General features: G+C 43.5%; 1 protein-coding gene across 1 annotated transcript in view; it reads right to left on the bottom strand.

Moving 5' to 3' along the window:
* LOC120940468 (sodium-dependent neutral amino acid transporter B(0)AT3-like) overlaps window positions 1-21,965 on the bottom strand; it is a 172,498-nt gene that overhangs the window by 129,293 nt on the left and 21,240 nt on the right. Inside the window, exon 2 of the mRNA XM_040353349.1 lies at window positions 9,825-9,965. Coding sequence (XP_040209283.1) covers window positions 9,825-9,965 — 141 coding nt within the window. The remainder of the gene's footprint in view (window positions 1-9,824; window positions 9,966-21,965) is intronic.

The raw sequence follows: 21,965 nt of genomic DNA on the forward strand, positions 1-21,965 counted from the left end.
GTCCAGACAGTGAATAAAGGGTTTGCCAATGCTTTATTCCAGGCCAAACACGGCCAACATCAACATCAAATGGGAAGAGCAGGTTGATGAAGAAAAGGGAGAACCTTGCAGTGTCAGGCCCGGATATTAATTAAGCAGTCTTTGCTCAATGAAGTACCAAATTATTATTCGTCGCCACTCTAGTTGGAGTGGCGACGGACAGACGGATTGCCGGACAGACGGATTGCCTGGGACAGTCCCGCATTTTGCAGGTCTGTCCCAGGCACCTTCATTCCAGGAAAATGCAGTGTCCCGGAATGAAACTAACACAGCCACCCCCCCAAGTCAAACTAATGCCCCCAAAAAAGGCCACCACATCACCACTTTACTCACTGACAGTACTTGTCCTGGCCGGGAATGCCTGGAGGAGCAAAGTCCCCGCCCCTGCTTGTGATTGGAGAAATCATAAATCATGCCTGTTGTGTTCAATCACTGTGCTGTGATTCGTTACAGCACAAGCTGATTTTTGGGAAGGGGGGTCCCTGAATGGTCACCCTAACCCATATCCGTGTCTAATGGACCTTCTCTGACTGTGATATATAAAAGTCTGGATAACTGAAGGAGACTGTGCTACGTTCAGCCATCCCATCCTATCCTGCCTGGATCTGATGTGGTGCCAGCCTCTCAGGATCTGCTATGACTTGTAGTCCCATCCCATCTCTTCAGCCCAGCAAATGGATCTGAATGCAACTCCTCTTTTTTCATGTGAGTGGATATTGCTGTTTAATAAATTGCTTGTATGATATATATACAAGAGGCGCCCCTTTCCTTGTTTTATTCCATAACGACCATGGTGTCGGAATGATTGAAGCGCTAACACCAGGTGTTTGGAGTATCTTTATCTGCTGATTGTTAAACTCTGGAATATACATATTTCTAATGTGGTGTAGGATCTGGGCCTGCTGTCCCTCCATCCCTCTTTCTTTCCTTTCTCCTCTCGCCTTCCCTCTTTCTCTTTCCCCCTTGCTTTCTCTCTATCTCCCTCTTTCACCCTTTCTTTCTCCCTCCATCCCTCATTCATCTCAGACTCTAACCACACACCCTTTTGAGCCACGCCCATTTAAGCCACACCCACTATCCATGTAAACCACGCCCATTTTCCACGGCGGCGCACTACGCTTTATTATTTTTTGTGATGTCAGGCCTACAAACGCATGCCCTGCCCCTAATTATAATAAGACTCCACCTACAGCCAAAAAAGTGTCCCTATACTGAAAAGGGGGAGAAGTTTCAATTCCCCCCTTTTCTCATGGGAGAGCGGCAGGGCAGGTGGTTTCAAGGCTCCCCTTGAAGGGGCCTGCTCTGGCTCTGCAAGGGTTACCTGTCACGAGGTTTGGGAAAGCAAAAAACTTGACTTTCCCGGGCTTTCCTTGAACACCTGGTGTTCACGAGGCCTGGGAGAGGGTTGCACGTGATTTTCCCGGGCTTTTAGGGTTCTTTGGGCCCAGTACCAGTTTTAGCCAGTTAGGTCCAGTGTTAGTTAGGGCTATAAAAGAGAGGGTTCCGTGCAGCTGATCAGTCGCCTCAGAGAACAGGATTGTGGTGTCCTAGGAGTTATCTCCATTGGGCAAACAGGGTTCTCTGAGGCCAGAAGATGAGCCTTCTGAGGCGGCTGATCAAGCGGGCAGGCGAAGAAATGGGAGAAGCCTGGATCCGGCGATGCCTTGACCTACCTCCAGCTCCGGGTCAAGAGGCTCCGGTGGGAGCTGCATCGGTCGCGCCTGGACCCTGCGTTCCCGTGGCTGAAGACAAATCCTCATCTGGTGGTTCCCCCGTCGGTGAGCCCATGCTGTGCCCGGAAGAGGCTGTCTCGGGGCCAAGCTGCAGAAGGAGCAGCAGCGTCACCTCCAACAGAAGGAGCGGGGCCCAGAAGAGAAGGCGCGCCCCCCCAAAAAGGCACTCCCCTTCGCCTCCGAGATCGTCTGTGCCCTTCTGGGGCGGTCTTCGACCACTCAAGGAGGCAGAGCAGGAGGAGCGTCAGGAGGCGCGGCCAGCATGTCGTCCCGTGGTGAGGTGAAAGAAACCCCGGCCGTACGTTCGGCGGGAGGCGTGGCCAGCAGAGGGGGAAGACCTAGGGGCGGAGCAGGGGGCGGTGCTTCAGCACGGAGCTCCCTGAACTCGGTGGTAAGTTCATCGCCATGGCAACCAACGACGCCTCAAGAGAGCCATAGGAGATTCGTTGCGGAGTCTTCAGGTGGATCGTTTCCAGTTGTTCCTCCTAGCCAGCAAGCTCCACAGCAAGGTGGTGAGTCTGTTCATACACCCACATTGTCAACCATTGCTGACTTACTGACACAAGTAGCTAAGGACATTCAGCTTGTCAGCAGTGCTCAGGTTCAGGCTCAGGATTCTGTTGGAATCTGGGCACCATCTAGTGGAGGTTTAGCAAATGACGAGCAGACTTTTCTTAATACTGATTCTCAATTATCTGTTAATTTTAATTCTGCTAGACTGCAAAATTTAAAAAGTTTAAAAGAACCGATTTCTTGTGAAATTTCCCCGTTAGGTTATCATCTTTCTTCTGTATTAAAAGAAAAAATTTAACGTGGGGAATTTTTGGATATTCCATCATTACTTCCCTCTGCCAAGGAATTTATTGATAAAGATAAAAAAGATGAGGAAGAGAGGAGAAGGCCTGTAACTAGGTCGTTTAACAACTGGTTACAGGCTTTCTGCATATTCTCTGGTGTTCTTTGTGAAAAAAATCCTGAAAAGAGTGTTGGTCTTTTTCAGCACTTGGATATTGTTTTAGAGGCTTTCAAAAATGTTGGTGGCACGGCTTGGTTCAACTACGACGAAGCCTTTAGACAGAAATTGTCTGTACACCCTTCTTTGAAATGGGGGGTAAATGATGTGGGCCTCTGGCTCAATCTTTTTCTCCCCCAAAGAGCTAGTTTTCCCAAGCCAAGCCAATCCTCTCCACAGATCTCTAAAACCACTTACAAAAAAGGAATCTGTTTCAATTACAATGATGGCCCAATTCCTGTAGGTACCGACATGAGTGTGCTTTTTCCTCAGGAGCACACTCGGTCGCTAAGTGTTTCAAGAGAATGTCTGCTGCCCAGCAGTCAGGACCTGTTCCTAAGAGCCTACACTCCAGTGAAATGGTGAAATATGCTCCCGTGGCTCAGAGTGTTCCCAGACAAGTCGAAGGCCAGGTTGCTCCTTGAGGGTTTCAGGGATGGATTTTTATTGCCCCCTTTTTCTGGTACTGGCTGTTGTTTGGTAAAAAAAATTAAATCTGTTTATCAATTCTCTGATATTGTTTCTGATTTTCTTTTTAAAGAAATTCTTGAAGGAAGGGTGGCAGGTCCTTTTGATTTCCCTTCCTTTAAAAATTTCAGAGTTTCCCCTTTGGGTATTGTTCCTAAAAAAGAAAAAAATTCCTTCAGGTTAATTCATCACTTGTCCTTCCCCAAAGGCCAATCTCTGAATGACCAAATTGATGGTAGTCTTTCCTCGGTATGTTATGCTTCCTTTGAGGATGCATTAGCCAAGCTTAGAACACTAGGTAAGGGGACCCTTATGGGGAAAGCGGACATAAAATCCACTTTTCGTTTGCTACCTGTACATCCAGTTTGTTTTAATTCCCTGGGTTTTTTCTTTAATGACAAGTTTTATTTTGACAAGTGTTTACCCATGGGTTGTTCTCTATCTTGTATTTATTTTGAGTCTTTTTCATCTTTTTTAGAAAGTTCGGAATTTTTGTTGCATTATCTAGATGATTTCCTATTTTTAGGCCCTTCAGGTTCTTTGGGGTGCTCTTTTTTGCTGGATACTTTTTTCAAAGTGTGCAGTCATTTCGGCATTCCGCTTGCTCTGGAAAAAACAGCCTGGCCTTCGACTTGTATTGAATTTCTAGGTATCACCATTGACTCTGACCTATTGGAGTTTCGTTTACCAGAAGAAAAAATACTCAAGATTAGATCTTCACTATTGTCTGTGATAAGAATGAAGAAAATGTGTTTAAAAGAAATGCAGTCTCTACTTGGTTTGTTGGCTTTTGCCTCCAGAATCATGCCGGTTGGTAAGGTTTTTTCTCAGAGATTGTACCTTGCTATCTCTGGTTTAAAATCCCCCTATTCACATGTTAGGGTCACTCAGGATATGAAAGAAGATCTGTTAGTATGGCTACAATTTCCCACACATTTTAACGGTAGGACTGTTTGGCAGGAGGACTTTGTCTAAGGCCTCGTACAGACGGGCAAACATGTACGATAAAAACGGTCCGCCGGACCGTTTTCAGCGTACATGTCTGCCCGGAGATTTCTGTATGATGACTGTACACACCATCATACAGAAATCCGCGCGTACTCGATACGCGGCGACGAGGCCGCGCCGTCGCCGCGACGATGACGCAGCGACGTGCGCGGCCCTGGCAGTTCAATGCTTCCACGCATGCGTCAAAGTCATTCGACGCATGCGAGGGATGGCGGCTGCTCGGACATGTACGGTAGGACTGTACAGACGACCGAACATGTCCGACGGACAGGATTCCAGCGGGCATGTTTCTAAACATGTTTAGAAATATTTGCCCGTTCGAAAAAGGCCCGGCGGGCAAATGTACGCTGGTATCCTGTCCGCTCGGCTGTACAGACGACCGAACATGTCTGCTGAAACTGGTCCGCGGACCAGTTTCAGCAGACATGTTCGGTCGTCTGTACGGGGCCTTAGACAAAGACTTCCTTCTATTCACTGATGCTGCCGGGTCCTGCGGTTTTGCTGCTATTTGGCAGTCACAATTGGAGTTCCAATTGACGTGCAAAAGGTTTTCTGAAAAATATTTTTTTACTGGAATTATTTCCAATCATCGTAGCCTTGGAGCTATGGGGCCCCTTCTTTAAGAATAAACACATTTTGGTAAGAACTGACAATAAAGGGGTCATGTTTGCTATTAATTGTCTAACTTCAAAATCTCCGCCTGTCATTGTCCTTCTGCGCCTCATGATTTTTAAATGTTTGAGTCTTAATATTTGGTTGAAAGCAGTTCATGTGGCAGGTAAGGATAATGATATGGCGGATTCTCTATCTTGATTTCAGATGGATCGATTTTTTTCAGCTTTGTCCGGATGCAAATCCAGTAGGGCTGCGGTGCCCTCCCGCTTTATGGGACCTAATTTGATGCCGGTTTCTGAATCTATTGAAAATTCTGTTGCTCCTTCAACCATGGCTGGATACCGATCGGCCTGGTTCATGTTGCTGTCATTTTTGGCCTCTACCCAAGAACCTATCGGTTCCTTTTCTGAACATTTGGTTATTTTTACAGTCTTTGTTCATTAAGCAGTATTCATGGTCTTATGTCCAGAAGACTCTAGCGGGTGTTTCATTTTTTCTAAAATTACACAACCAACCTTCTTGTTTTCAATTCTTTTCTGTTCAACAGGCTCTGAAGGGGTATAAGAGGGATCGTTTTCACAAAAATCGGCGTTCGCCCATCACCCCCTTATTCTGGAGAAGCTTTGTTCAGTCGTTTCGGTTATTTGTTTTTCTAGTTTTGAGGCTATACTTTTTGCAGCTCTTCAGGTTTCAGAACTGAATATCATTCAGGCTTCTGATGTTTTCATTTTAGCTACTATGGTTAGAATTTTCATTCGTCGTTCTAAAACGGATCAGTTTGGTAGAGGTGCTTGGATAAATTTATTCTCCTGTTCTAATTCTGTTAGTTGCCCGGTAGGTTTACTAAACTGTTATTCTCAGATTAGACCTTTAGGTGGTAATAATTTCTTTATCCACGAATCCGGTGCCCGACTGACAAAATATCAATTTATTTGTGTTTTTAAAAAATGTTTAAAAACCTTACATCTACAAGATTCTCATATTACATCGCATTCTTTCAGAATCGGTGCTGCTACTGAAGCAGCTAAGTTAGGATTAGACACTGATTTTATTAAGAAAGTGGGTAGATGGAAGTCGAACAGCTATCTTTTATATGTTCACCCTAACCACTCTTTATAGGTCATGCCAGAACGACAGGGATGGACTGGCCATTGGGACTACAGGGAGTTTCCCGGTGGGCCGATGGCTCAGTGGGCCGGCTTCAGTGACAGCGGACCGCTGCCCCCCTTCGCTTCTCTGTCTCTCCCTCCCTGCAGAGCTCACCTCCTCTCCCTCCCTGCAGCGCTCACCTGGGGGGAACATAGAATCAGGGGGGGGGACCAGAGGAGCAGGGACGACGACAGAGGAGCATGGGGGAGGGGACAGACAGCTGACTCAACAGCTATGGCCTGGGAGCTTCTCACTTCTGCCTAAACTTGTACCATAAGGGGGGCACCGAACTGATTCTTTGCCCTGGGTGAAATAATGTCTAGCTTCCCCACTGGTACTGCCTACAAGAGTACCAGTACCAACCGTTCTATTCTAATAAAGTAGAACGGCTAGTGGCTAGTGAAGGGGGAGAGGGGGCTTGGGTGGCCGGGGGGGGGAGTGCGGGAGTTGTCCGGCCGCCATAGGAGAGACATGTCAAAGTGGGCCAGTCTGGATGAAGTCCAGGGCCAAATTTTTGTCCCAGTCCAGCCCTACAGAACGATATGGATTATTGGCCATTCTTTTGTTTATTGGGCGCAATAAAGAGCTGCTGTAATTTAGGTTTGGATCCATTACGTTTTGAAGTTTTGTGGTTTGGTAAAAGGGGTATGGTGTGGTCTAATTTGCTGCCAGAAGTTGGTAGGCTTCTTCAGAAGTTTCCCCCTCCTGATGGTTTGATAATCCATCTAGGGGGTAACGATATAGGTAAATTTAAATCATTGAAAATTATTTTTACGATCAGGGATGATCTTCTTAGGCTTCAGATATCTTTTCCTAACACAGTGATAATCTTTTCTGAAGTGGTGCAAAGGATTTGTTGGCTTTCCTTGCCTGTCAAGCACCCTTTTGAGAAGATTAGGCGCCGTATCAATAGAGCGGTTGCTAGGTTGCTAACACATTTGAACATTCTGTCTTTTAGGCATTCAGAGTTGGAGGGTTTTGTTAAAGGTCTTTATAGGACAGATGGGGTTCATTTATCCGACATTGGTTTGGATATTTTCAATGCTAATTTGGGCACTTGCATGGAAATGGCCGCGGTTTGGGGTAGTTGGTGACAGGTGACCACTTTGTTGTCACGTGTCTTTTGGGTTATTTTGAAATCTGAAGTTTATACAGCCTGAGCCGTAGTGGCTGGGTATGTTTAAGTGTTAATAAATTAATTTTATGAATTAAATTGTCTTTAAACCAATAATAAAAGCAGCTGCGGCCTTATTTATTCCATGCAAGTGTTAGTTTGTTATTCTTTTAAAGTTATTTATTAATTGGTAAGGGGTCCTGCCTGCTGTCCCATTTTTTTTTACAATGTTGGCAACTATGACAGTCTCATTGTGTGGCTCCTTGTCCTTTTACACTCCATAGGACTGAATAGTTTATTTCCGATGCTGGGATCCCCATTAAGATATTTGGGAATCTTTATGTCCCCTCTCAAGCGTCCTTTCTCCAGCGAGAATACATTTACTGTACACCAGTACTCTAGTACAGTGTTTCTCAACCTTTTTCCAGTCGATGCACCCTTAAAAAGTATTTTCAGTCTTGAGGCACCCTAGTCCAAGGCTTGGTTCACATTACGGTGTGTCGCAGAACATGCGCAAAATCCCGCTCATTCCTGACACACAGACAAATGCTCTGCTCTTTAGGGGTACCATTTTGGTGGGGTGCTTTTGCTACAGTGCAATAAAAAAAAAAAAAAGAAGAAGGTTGGGGACTTGTTTTCCTGCATTTTTGTGGGTACAGAAGCCCATTGAAATGAATAGGCTGCCCTATATGCAGCTACACAGATGTGAACCAAGGGCTTGTTCACATGTCATAAGGTGGTAAAACCACATGGTTGAGCCGTTTTTACCACCCCAACTTCTCCACCTTTAGTTGCAGAGGCAGCAGCTGGGGGTGTTCACATGCTGTGGCTGCAACTGGAGGTATACTGAGGGTGAATGGTGCTGCACTGCAACTACCTCGCAACTGTGTGCATTGCACGGTTGCGGTGTAGTGATACTGCATTTACGGGCTTAAAACAGATGGTAAAGAGGCAACATAATGCCTCTTTACCCTTTCAAATGCCTCTGAAAAGCGATTTGTGTATGGATTGCTTTTCAGAGGAGCAGCAGTCATTGCTGCTATCAAACAAGCCCTACAAAAGCCATTCTGATGGTACAGGAAAGTAACATACACACATACATACAGACACACGCATACACACACACACACACACACACACATACATACACATGCACACACATACAGACAGTCACATACATGTGCACACACACACACATACAGACAGTCACATGTGCACACACACACATACAGACAGTCACATACATGTACACACACACACACACACACACACATACAGACAGTCACATGTGCACACACACATACAGACAGTCACATACATGTGCACACATACAGATAGTCACATGTGCACACACACACATACAGACAGTCACATACATGTGCACACCCACACACACACATACAGTCACATGTGCACACACACAGACACATGTATAAAGCCATTTTAAAATTAATCTAGCTTCTAGCTCAGTACCTTGCCAGATTCCTCGTTCAGCCGGGTACTGCACTCTAGGGGGAAGCAGAGAGCACAGCACACTCCCCTGCACTTTTCTTTCACTTTTGAAGCCGACAAAGCTTTTCACAGTTCGGCAGGAGAGCTCATCTGACTGCCTTCTCTTCACTGACCCCACGGCACACCTGAGAACCTCTGCACACTGGTTAAGAAAGGCTGCTCTAGTACACGATTTGGGACATTAAGTTGTCCTGTAAAACATTCATTAAGTGACGGGCCTTTAGTGAGTGAGCTATTAATGGCAGACGGGTGTGTCTCTATGCTTCCATTTAAATAACTTCTTAAGGTGTATGATAAGTCCTATGTAAAATAAATAATTGAGTTCATTTTTGCGTAGGGGATAGGGAGAGCCACTGCCCATTGGTCATCTGATATAAACCGCTTATCATACAATGTACTTGACATGTACTGAATATCTGTTTATTGGTGTCTTGATGTGGGGTTTTGCCCCCTCCATATCTGATGGCTGTATCTGTTATTTTAATAAAAAAATAATAAAGCTTTGCTCTTTAAAAAAAGAGCTTGCCTTTTGGAGATCTAAACATGCAAATGCCCTCCAAAGTGGGAAAAGGAACCAACATGTGTACCCTCCACAGGGCTGGACTGGGACAAAAATTTGGCCCTGGACTTCATCCTGACTGGCCCACTTTGACATGTCTCTCCTATGGCGGCCTGACAACTCCTGCACCCCCCTGGCCACCCAAGCCCCCTCTCCCCCTTCACTAGCCACTATCTGTTCTACTTTATTAGAGTAGAACGGTTGGTACTGGTACTCTTATAGGCAGTACCAGTGGGGAAGCTAGACATTATTTCACCTGGGGGGCAAAGAATCAGTTCGGTGTTCCCCCTTATGGGACAAGATTAGGCAGAAGTGAGAAACTCCCAGGCCATAGCTGTTGAGTCAGCTGTCTGTCCCCCCTGCTCCTCTGGTCCTCCCCCGGATTCTCTGTTCCCCCCAGGTGAGCGCTGCGGGGAGGGAGAGGAGGTGAGCTCTGCCGGGAGGTAGAGACAGAGGGGGGAGGGGGGCGGCGGTCCGCTGTCACTGAAGCCGGCCCACTGAGCCATCGGCCCACCGGGAAACTCCCTGTAGTCCCAATGGCCAGTCCATCCCTGACCCTCCATGGTGGCTGAATTTCTGCCAAACTGTAAGTGTATTAAAATAATACATGCATACCAACGCCTCCTAAGTATGGTGAAATTGTATTCCAGGCTCCAATACTTCCTCTCCGTAAACGTTGTCCAATTGCAAGTTCTAGGTGGAATAAAGGTATTCCTGCCAATACAAGAGCTATGCCATATGGAATTAAGAATGCACCTAAACAAAAAAGAAAACATATTGTTTAGTAGTAAGTATTAACAATGGCAATACTTTTAACGTTAATTGCATTTTGCAATTCACCTCCTCGTGTCAGCTTAGTCACATAGTTTTTGGAAACATTTGTTCAGGCCTGACATACTCGTACATTATATACTGTAAGAGCCAGCTTTACAAACATATGCAACCATGAAAATGCTCAATGGTGGAGCAGAGTGGGGTGTACATGCTTTGGTGTAAGGAATTATGCAGTCTTCCACATCTTTATCTAAACAACTTGCATAATCATTTTTGTTTTTACACTTTTTGAATAAAAAGGCATTGCAGTTTTAATTTCTACCATTATCACACCAAAGCAACCAGCATCACATTATTTTTACACACATGTAAGCATGAAGTTGTTTACAAGCATTCATTTATCAATTTATCAGCTCTTATAACAAAAAGCCAACTAGATGGGTGTTAGGTACAATATTTCAAAATCTATCAGCTTTTCTAAAATGAGCGTAAAATGACCGAATCACAAACATGCTACTTGGGTCCTTACAGAATGCTAGCATTTGTGTGATTTTAAACAATACCGTACAGAAATGTTTCCAAGCAGTGGCTGTTCTACTTACCATGAGCATGCAGGGGCATTTGGACCAAATTAGGTTGACTAGTGCCCAAATCCCTAAAAGTGTTGCATCGATCACGCCAAATTAATAAAAGTCATTTCTATAGCTGAAAACCTTTTAAAAAGCTTGCTAGATGTACATAAATTAGAAGTAGGGAGTTTTTTTTAAGATGTAACCGATTGTGGATTGCGCTGACTATTATTGCCAATCTTTTATCGTGCAAAATACATATATAAATATGTGGGTAAATATACCCTGCTGCTTGAAAAGGAAATCCTACAGCTGGTGCTTAATAAATATAGTGTGCAAAACAAATCAAGTACAAATATATTATAAAGTATTTTAAATCACAATGTGCAATATTCCCCCAAAAAATCATAAAAATATCAACCCAGTGCTACTTGATCAGTAGCCAAGCTCCCCTGACCCTGTCCTGGTGCCATACTCGCACAGGTACTCATTGATGACCCTCTGGCACAGTGGGTACAGTGGCGACAATTGATGGCACAGTGGCGACAATTGATGGCACAGTGGCTGCATTTGATGGCATGGCACAGTGCTTACGGAGCACTGCTGGTTCAGAGGACAAATCTGCAGAAGTGGGGGTGGAGGAGATAGCTGTGGCAGATTCACCACTAGCATTTTTGAGGCATGGTGGCAGAACAAGCTCCAACACTGAACCCTGTCAGGCATCCTTCCCAGCTGTCAGCAAAGTTACCCAGTGTGCTCGTGAAGGAAAGGTAACGTCCTTGCCCATGCCTGCTGGACCATGAGTCAGCGGTAATATGAACCTTACAGCTGACCGCCCTGTCCAATGAGGCCAAAACATTGCCTTCCACATGCAGGTAGACAGCCGGTTTGGCCTTCTGTGAAAAGAAATGGCATTTTGAAACCTGCCAGTGAGGTACAGCACATTCCACAAATTCATGAAAGGGGCAGAGTCTACCAGCTGAAAAGGCAGCAGTTGCAGTGCTAGCAATTTGGCCAAGCTAACATTTAGATGCTGAGCATGTGGGTGGTTGGGACAGAATTTATTTTTACGGTTCAGCAACTGGGGTAGGGAAATTTGCCTGCTAAAATATGATGATGGTGTACTGATAGCATATTGGCTGCAAGTACTTGGGACACCTACAGCCATCGTACAGAAAGCCCCGGGCAGACATGTACGGTGAAAACGGTCCGGCGGACCGGTTTCATCGTACATGTTTGCTGGTATGTACACGGTCAGAGAGATGATGAGATCTCCCGGGCCGGGACGTCAGTAGCAAGGTAACTTATCAGAATCTATCTTCTCCCACGCACTTACCATATACGTTGTCATAATTTGTTTTCTTAATATTCTTAGTGTAATGTACTTATCTTGTATTTGAAATGAACTTTTACTCCCTTACTTTAAAGACTGTAAATGTATGCAGTATATTAGATAGACTAATATCTTTTTCTCTAATAAATGTGTGTTATGTTAAAGCTTTCGCTCTGGACAATAGAACTCTCTTATTTTAACCATATATCATATATGTGAGATATTAAATCTTAAATATAGAATTAATTGTTAAGAGTTGGCGGAATATATGTACAGACTGAAAGTATTTAATATAATAACAGAATATTTGTGTATTAGAGATTAAAGCTTATTAGGAGGAATTCAAGCTGAGTCAGCTTATCCAATCTATCTAGGGAAAATATTTTTGTTTGTTTTTTGGGTATTACCTCTAAGGAGAAAATATATACCACAGGTTATTTTTAAGGTTAGTAGAGAAATTCAAGCTGAGTCAGCTTATTCAATCTATCTATCTAGGAAAAAAATATATAGTTATTTTTTGATTTTCAATTTATTTTTGTTTGTTTCATTAATATCCCAAAATCATAATTGATAAAGTATCTTGGATGTACCATTATAACCAGTCAATTTAATGGGGAGGATATATGGGATAGAAACATTTTTGTTTTAATTATAATTGTTATTGACACACTGAAAGAGCCGGTCATTGGTTTTGTGGAAAAAAATAAATGTTTATAGTTTTTTTGCAATTTATACAATTTTTTGTTTTGTTTTAAGATTTCAGTTTTTTTATATATAGTATTAGTTTTAGCTTTTATTTTTATTTTTATAAATTTTTGTTGTTGACACAGAAACATGCTGGTTTTCTGTTGTCTATAGAAAGACACTGAAAAAGTAGTCTGGACTTTTTTGTTGAAAGAGTTCAACAAGTTTTTGTTAGTTAAATTGTATGTCCAATAGATTTTGTTCTTTGGTTTTAGTTTTGTGTTGTTTTTTTTTTAACTGTGGGAAGTTACAAGCAGTAATGTTCTCATTAATGTCAATTAAAGTACAAGACTGTGGAAGGCTTGACACTGAAACTAACATCTGAGAAAGATGTTTATTAATGTAAAATAAGTTGCGTTGAAAGAAAAAATACATTATACCTTGAATTTTTTTTTTTTTTGTAGTTCAGTTTTTACTGAATTGAGTGCTACACAGAGTAGTGTAAACACTCCTATATTTACCTTTGCTATTGAAAGCTTAGAGGTGTTCATCCTAATTGATCCTTGGGGGCGTCTATTGTTCCCTTTGTCTATTATGTAAATTCAGACAAGGTAGGCACAATGCTTCGTTAAGGATAATTTGTTTTCCCCTCTAATCTAAAAAGGGACAGCTGAAAATATTGTTTTTTTTTAAACTGTATTTTTGGGCATTTTATCTTATTTGAGTTCTTGTTTGGTTGTTTTTTCTGCTTCTCTTTCTCCTTTACTGTAAATGACTTTATAGTAGAGGGGAACAATTAATTTAATTCAGCTCACAAATTGTGCATACTAGCTGTTCGTAATGGATGCCTGTCTAGAAAGTTTTGTAGCAATGTTTTCTCTTAAACATGAGAACAATGGGCCAGATTCACGTACAAGAGCGACGGTGTAACACAACCCGTTTACGATACACCGCCGCAAGTTTCCAGTTTTAGTGCCCGATCCACAAACTACTTACCTGGAAACTTGCGGCGGTGTATCGTAAAGACGTCCGGCGCAAGGCGGGCCAATTCAAATGGGCGTGTGCCATTTAAATTAGGCGCGCTCCTACTCCTACTGCGCATGCTCCGTTTCGCAATTCCCGTCGTGCTTTGCGCGCAGTGACGTAATTTTTTCGAACGGCGGCGCACGTAGCGTAATTCCGTATTCCCAGACGGCTTACGCAAACGACGTTCATTTTTAAATTTCGACGCGGGAACGACGGCCATACTTTATACAGCAATACGATTGCTGTGTAAAGTTAGGGCACCTAAAATGACGACTAACTTTGCGATGGGAAACTAGACTAGCGGCGACGTAGCGAACGCGAAAATCCGTCGTGGAACGCCGTAACTCCTAATTTGCATACCCGATGCTGGTTTACGACGCAAACTCCCCCCAGTGGCGGCTGCGGTACTGCATCCTAAGATCCGACAGTGTAAAACAATTAAACCTGTCGGATCTTAGGGATATCTATGCGTAACTGATTCTATGAATCAGTCGTGTAGATAGAAACAGAGATACAACGGCGTATCAGGAGATATGACGGCGTATCAGGAGATACGCCGTCGTATCTCTTTTGTGAATCTGGCCCAATGATTTTGCCTGTGATACTAAAGTATTGGAAGAACAAGCAAAAGCAACCAAAAATAACAAAAAACTTCAAAATCTAGCCTTAGCAGGCATGTTTGCTGCTTGCATGGCTATGAATGCTAAAATAAAGAAATTAGAAGGTATAGTCTGTAATAAAAATATTACAATTTCTGAAAGGGAAAAGGAGAATACAGCTTTACAAAGCCAAGTACAAACCTTAACTACCCTTAATCAAATAGTTAATGCCTCACAGGAGGAAAATTGAAAAAATTACAAATTGTCCCAAAAAGACGTGGTACAATATAAAAGCATGCTAAATAAAGTTGAAACTGAACTGGACCATGTAACTATTGCATACAAAGTGCTGCAAGATCAGTTACATGAATCTAAGGCCCCATACACACGATAGAATCTATCCGCAGATAAATCCCATCGAATGTGTTTCAGCGGATAGATTCTATGGTGTGTACACTCCGGCGGATATTTATCCGCGGATATTTCCGAATTCCAGCAGATAAATATTTGTCGACATGCACAGAATATCTATCTGCTGGAATCGGATCCCACGGATGGATCCGCTCGTCTGTACAGACTCACCGGATCCATCCGTCCAAAGGGATTCCCCGCACGCGTCGTAATGATTTGACGCATGCGTGGAATTCCTTATATGACAGCGTCGCGCCCGTCGCCGCGTCATAATCGCGGCGACGGCGCGACACGTCATCGCCAGAGGATTTCGGCGCGGATTTCAATGCGATGGTGTGTACACGCCATCGCATAGAAATCTGCTGAAATCCTCGAGAGGATTTATCCGCGGATACGGTCCGCTGGACCGTATCCGCGGATAAATCCTCTCGTGTGTATGGGGCCTAAGAAAGGAAAATTTAAAGGTACTCCCCAGATCTTATCTTCTAATGAAGGAAATCAAACATTTTTGAACACAATACTTCACATGTAACCATGAGAGATATTTTAACTGATTTTTCTTCTACTAAGAATATTTTTCAGTACATTGACAATTTGCCTATAGCCACATGCGACAAAGAAAAGCATTTGCGGCTATTGGAGGAGCTCCGACGGATCCTAGGAAAAACGGGACAGAAGTGTAATCCCATTAAGGCACAATTGTCGCAGGAATTTGTGTCTTTTCTAGAGATTACAGTGGCAGCAAACGGTAGTAAGATAGCAATGGAGAAGGTAAAAACCATTCTACAATTCCCTCTAACAGTGAGTATGCCCACTCTCAGATCTTTCCTAGGAGTGGTAAATTATTTGTGGGATTTCATCCCTGATGGTACGCATAAGTCTGCACCACTGTATGATTGGGGGAAAAAGGATATCCAAAGGCACGGGACTGAGCAACACACCAATCCAGTGCAGAAGCTTAAAGAAGCTTTAGCGCAAGCGCCAGTATTAGCCAACCCAGAGTACCAACTGCCCTTTCACATTGAGACTGCCATATCAGAGACAGTCCTGTCAGCTGTTCTGTCACAGGAAATCCATGGGCAACAGAGACCCATATTATATGCTTCTTTTTTTTTTCTTTATTTACCACCTCAGCTTTTTACCAAATTCTAGAGACCAGCTCATGATTTGATGCTTCTTACGTCTCAGGTTGTGGTTTGCATCATATGTGGTATATATTCTATGCTCTCTTTTTTTTTTTTTTTTTTTTTGAAAGTTAATCGTGTGCATATCAATTTATATGTCGGCCAACTGCTGGGGCAGCAAGGCCTTAACCCTACTACATAACCTTCTATGCCCCTTCTGGGCTGGTCGAGACAAAGTGCCATATGACAAAAATTCTTAAAAATATTTACGCCCCCCCTCCCCTCATGGCTCCCAGGGATCTCATACTTTTTCCCTCAAAGAAATTACCTCAGAAGTTCAACTATGGAAAATATGTGTGTATGTCTCTCTAGAAAAAGACAGTGAAAGGGATGAATATAGTTTAGGATCTACTTGCACATATCTTGTTCCTAGCATACCCTGACTCTCTCAGCATAGCTCCATGTTTTTTTGTATTCCTTCCATTTTGCCCATTTCTCCCTATATTCGCTATTCATCTCCAGGTGACTATCCTTTAGCTCCTCTAACCTGTACGTTTCCTCCACTGCGTCTATCCAATTCCAAACGTGTGTACTTTCCGTCTCCTGCCACTTTTTGGGTATGAGTCTCTTGGCTGCGTTTAAAAGATGGGGGAGTAAGGACTGCTTGTATTTTTTTACCCCCTCTTGGCTGCCGTGAAAGAGCACGACCCAGGGGTCTTTCTTTATCTCCTCGCCCGTAATGGCCTTTATTTGGCTCAGTATTGTGTCCCAATAGGTTTGAATTTTTGGGCATAGCCACCATAAATGGGCCATTGTGCCTCTCTCTGAGCAGCCCCGCCAGCACTCTGCTGTCTGGTCCGCTTTAAAATTATTTGCTTTGTCCGGAGTGATATACCACCCTGAAATACACTTATAATTTACTTCGGCTGTACGTATATCTATTGCAGATGAGTGAGTTCATCGAATGATCCTCTGGAAAGTGTTTGTCCCTCTCGTGGTACCTAGCTCTCTTTCCCATTTATCTATGAAGGGTGCTTCACCCCGAGAACCTATCTTGACCAGTATCCCGTACAGTTTAGTGATAGTGCCCTTTGAATTCTTAGATTTGCAAATCCTCTCGAGTGGAGTCAGCTCCGCCTCCGTCCGTAATGGGCGGGGGAGGTGCCGCACAAAGTGATGCAACTGGGAATAATGCCACCTATCAAGATTCCAATAGTCCGTTTTGGATTTCAAATCTCCGTAGGTCATTATCTCTCCATCTTTAATAATATCTCCTAAGTGCACAGTGTCTTTCCTAATCCAGTTCCATAGTTACATAGTTACATAGTTACATAGTTAGTCAGGTTGAAAAAAGACACAAGTCCATCCAGTTCAACCACAAAAAATAAAAAAACAAAAATAAAAAACACAGTAAAATCCTATACACCCAACTCCATTCCCACAGTTGATCCAGAGGAAGGCAAAAAACCCCAGCAGAGCATGATCCAATTTGCTACAGCAGGGGAAAAAAATTCCTTCCTGATCCCCCGAGAGGCAATCGGATTTACCCTGGATCAACTTTACCTACAAATCTTAATACTCAAGTTATATTCTGTACATTTAGGAAAGAATCCAGGCCTTTCTTAAAGCAATCTACTGAGCTGGCCAGAACCACCTCTGGAGGGAGTCTGTTCCACATTTTCACAGCTCTTACTGTGAAGAAACCTTTCCGTATTTGGAGGTGAAATCTCTTTTCCTCTAGACGTAAAGAGTGCCCCCTTGTCCTCAGTGTTGACCGTAAAGTGAATAACTCAACACCAAGTTCACTGTATGGACCTCTTATATATTTGTACATGTTGATCATATCCCCCCTTATTCTCCTCTTCTCAAGAGTGAATAAATTCAGTTCCTCTAATCTTTCCTCATAGCTGAGCTCCTCCATGCCTCTTATCAGTTTGGTTGCCCTTCTCTGCACTTTCTCCAGTTCTCCGATGTCCTTTTTGAGAACTGGTGCCCAAAACTGAACTGCATATTCCAGATGAGGTCTTACTAATGATTTGTACAGGGGCAAAATTATATCTCTGTCTCTGGAGTCCATACCTCTCTTAATACAAGAAAGGACTTTGCTCGCTTTGGAATTCCCTCCGATTTTATTTTCCCCGGGTGCAAAATAAGGATTTTCTTTTAAGTTCATTAATAGGGAATTGAATTTGCCTTCTAATTGTGCCTGAATCCTGTCCCACATTCTTAAAGTGTCTCCTGTTATATTGTGTATTTTGTGATCTAGTGCTCTGTGTTGTGCAGGGATCCAAATGATATTATTCAAATATTTACTAGTTAGCGCTTTCTCAATTTGCACCCACCTTTTATCTGTCCTGTCCCGTGCCCATTCTACCGCTCGCGATAGAACCGCCGCCTTGTAATAACTTTTGATATCCGGTACAGCCAGACCGCCGAGTGGCTTTCCCTGTTTTAGTGTGGAGAGGGATATTCTATGCTTCTTGTTTTTCCAAACGTAGTTTAGTAACAAGGTGTTAAGAATTCTCAAAAATTGCTGAGGGAGAGCGATTGGAACCAATAAGAATGTATAAAGAATTTTTGGAACTACTACCATCTTCAGCATATTTATGCGTCCGATCCATGATATGGGTTTATTTACCGTGCTTTTTAATTCATTCTTGATCTCGTTTAGTAAGGGAACATAGTTTATTTTATACATCTACTGTACTGCGTTGGCAAGTTTGATACCTAGGTACTTTAGTTCTTTAGTCCAGGGAAACGCGCAGACTTCCTTCACTAGGCCTACCTCTCTTTTATTTAAATTAATGTTCAAGATTTCTGATTTGGTTACATTGATTTTAAAGTTTGAAATGGTACCGTATTGTTGCAATACTTTGGAGAGCTTTGGGATAGATTTGACCGGGTTGGTTAGATAAAATAGAATGTCATCGGCAAAAGCCGATAATTTATGTTCCTCCCCTTCTACTCTGACTCCATTAATGTCGGGGTTGTTACGAATAGTAGCCAACAAAGGCTCTAATGATAGGATGAAAAGGAGGGGAGACAAGGGACACCCTTGTCTTGTCCCATTTTTCATCTCGAAGGGTTCCGATAGCATACCATTGATTTTAATTTTTGCGATGGGATGGAGATAAAGTGCTTCAATCCAACGGGACATCCTGCTTCCTATTCCCATTGCAGTAAGGGTCTCCATCATGAGCCCCCAGTCTACCCTGTCAAAAGCTTTTTCAGCATCAACTGACAGGAATAGACCGGGGGACTCGTTCTGCCTTATGGTCTGAAGCAGGAGAATTGCCCTTAAAGTATTGTCTTTGCCCTCTCTGTTGGATACAAACCCTACTTGATCGGGGTGCACCAAGGAGTGCATAACCCCTTTCAGGCGCCCCGCAAGAATTTTGGCGAAAAGCTTGATGTCTGTATTTAACAGGGAGATAGGTCTGTATCCCGAACAGAGAGAGCTATCTTTCCCTTCTTTCAAGATTATAGCAACCATGGCCGCTGTAGCTTCACTACTAGTTTCGAATTCAGACCCTAGCCCATTGAAATATTTACACATCCTTGGTATCAGAATGTTACTAAATCTCCTATAGTACAGGGTGGAAAACCCATCCGGCCCCGGGCTCTTTCCGCCAGTGGTGGTATTTAGAGCTATTTTTATTTCTTCCTCAGTTATGGGGCGATCCATGTTCAAAGTTTCCGTCTCCTCCACTCTAGAAAGTCCTGCCTTACTGAGGAAATCTCGGGTCTCTTCCACCCTTTCCCCTTCCTGCCAACCTGGGTATTTTATTGTGTATAATTCCTCATAATATTTTTTAAATGTATCCGCAATTTCACTGGTTGCGTAAACCAAATTCCCGTCTTTCCTTTTGATTTTTTCGATGTAATTCCTAGCTTTCTTTTTTTGAGCCATTTTAGCTAAGAGCTTACTTGGTTTATTGCCCCATAAGTACCTCTCTTTGGAAATACAGTTTAGTTTGTGCCTTGCTTCCTGTTCCATGATTTCCTTAAGTGCGTCTATTTTCAGGGTCAAATTGTGGTGGGTCTCTTTTAATCTCTGCGCTTTATGTTTACGTTCTAGGGTCTCTATATCTTTCATCAGGGAGTTAGCTTTACTTTTCCTCTCTTTTTTTTTTTTAGCGCCCTCAGCAATTAGAATTCCTCTCATGTAAGCTTTGTGCGTCTCCCACAGGGTTGCGCTGGAAATCCCTTCTGTATCGTTGATGAGAAAAAATTGTTTTAGTTCGGCCTCCACCCTACTTCTCCTTCGTCTCGAATCAGGCTATCATCTAGGCGCCACATCGGCCGATGTCTCTTTTGTGTAGATAGTATAATTTTCATAGAAATTGGAGCATGGTCTGAGACAGTCATGATTCCAATTTCCGTCTCCGTGATAGAGTCGAGCAGCCCATGGTCCGCCAGGATGTAGTCAATTCTGGAGTACGTTCCATGGGGAGGAGAGAAAAATGTGTAATCATGTTCTTTTGGATGGAAAATCCGCCAAACATCCACTAGTTGGCGGTCGTGGAGCTTATGTTTGATTCTCTGTAGATGCGCATTATTTGTCACCTTCCCATGGAACGTACTATCTTCTGTCGGATTGAAGACAAAATTTAAATCACCCATCAGGATTATATATCCCTCGGCAAAATTATTCAGTTTTCCCAAGATTTTACTTAAGTATTGGATTGGGTGTACATTTGGGGCGTAGATGTTTGCTAAGGTATAAACAATGTTATCAATCTTTATTTTAAGTAATAGAAATCTCCCTTCTGGGTCCGTCATCCTCGCCTCAAGAGTAAACCCAAACCCTCTTGTAAACCCGATAGCCACGCCCCTTGCGCGTTTTGAAATGGAATCGCCGTAAAACCAAATAGGGTACGCCGGGGAGTAAAGCTTAATATTTGCTTCTATGGTCAGGTGAGATTCCTGGATAAATACCACATCTGCTCTGAGTTGTTCTATCTCAGCCAGGACCTTCATTCTTTTAACGGCTGAATTTAATCCCTTTACATTGTAAGATAAAAATTTTACTTCTGTCATTTCCTATAACTAAATCATTTCCTTGGACATGCTGAACTTTCTAAGAGATTCCCTGGGAGCCATATTCCCTATTCCCTCACAGTTTTGAAGGAGGAAAGTTTCCTCTCCCCTTCCGAACCCACCCACCCACCTCCGCTCCCCCCTCCCCCCCCTGCCTAGGCCAGAACATTGCCTCTGAACCGTGGGGACCCTCGGTACCCCCTACCCGTCGGTTCTCATGGATGAGGTGTAACACCCAGCGCCCCTCCCACCCATTATCCCCAGGGATTTCCCGGGGGCTTGATCTTGTATGGGTGGGGTTACGGATCTGCCCTCCTTATTCCCCTCTCTAGTCGCCCCCCCACCCTCCCTCCCCCCTCCTCCCCCCCACTATGCCAAATCGCATCTCTCCAGGCCGCCCCAAGGGGGCCAGCGATTTTCTATTCAACCCAACCGGGTAATTCCATAACAGGGATATCCAATTTACGACAAAACCCTACCAAGTCCTCAGGGAATATTAATTTTGCTGACAACCCCTCTTTATGGCCTATCAGACAGGCCGGGAACCCCCATTGGTAATTTATGTTAAACAACCGCATCTGTTCCAATAAGGGTTTTAAGTGCCTTCTTCTGGCCAGGGTTTCCCAGGCCAAATCCGTGAAGATCTGGATCTCCGTCCCGTCATAGGATAAGGGAGGCTTTCTTCTCAGTTTTTGCCAGATCTCCTCTTTATCTTCGAAGTGTCTGAACCTAACAATTATATCCCTGTGCCAATTACCTCCTCCCTCCCTACTCTTTCCCACACGATGAACCCGTTCTATTTTGAGGGGTCCTTCCGAGCCATTGTCAAGGAGGGGGAGGAGCAAATCATTGAGAATTTTTCTCAGGTCTTCACCCTTCTCCTCCTTAACAGATCGTATCCTTAGATTTTGCCTTCTGTTGCGGTTCTCTTGATCTTCTAATCGGTATTGCAGCCACCTCTGATTTTGTTTCATGGTCTGATGTTGGTTTTTTAATTCTTTTAGTTCAAGATCCTGCTTTTCTATTTTTTTCTCTGCTTCCTCTACCCGTTCTAGCATATGGAATAAGTCCGTTCTTAATGTACTGATTTCCTCTGTTATTACATTCTCCAACCTCTTTAACATAGCATCCATTTCCCCCTTGGTGGGGATATGAGATTCCAAACTAGGATCTTCCATTTGGCTGACTACATGTTC

Source organism: Rana temporaria, chromosome 5 (genome assembly GCF_905171775.1).
Source record: "Rana temporaria chromosome 5, aRanTem1.1, whole genome shotgun sequence".
NCBI lineage: Eukaryota > Metazoa > Chordata > Amphibia > Anura > Ranidae > Rana > Rana temporaria.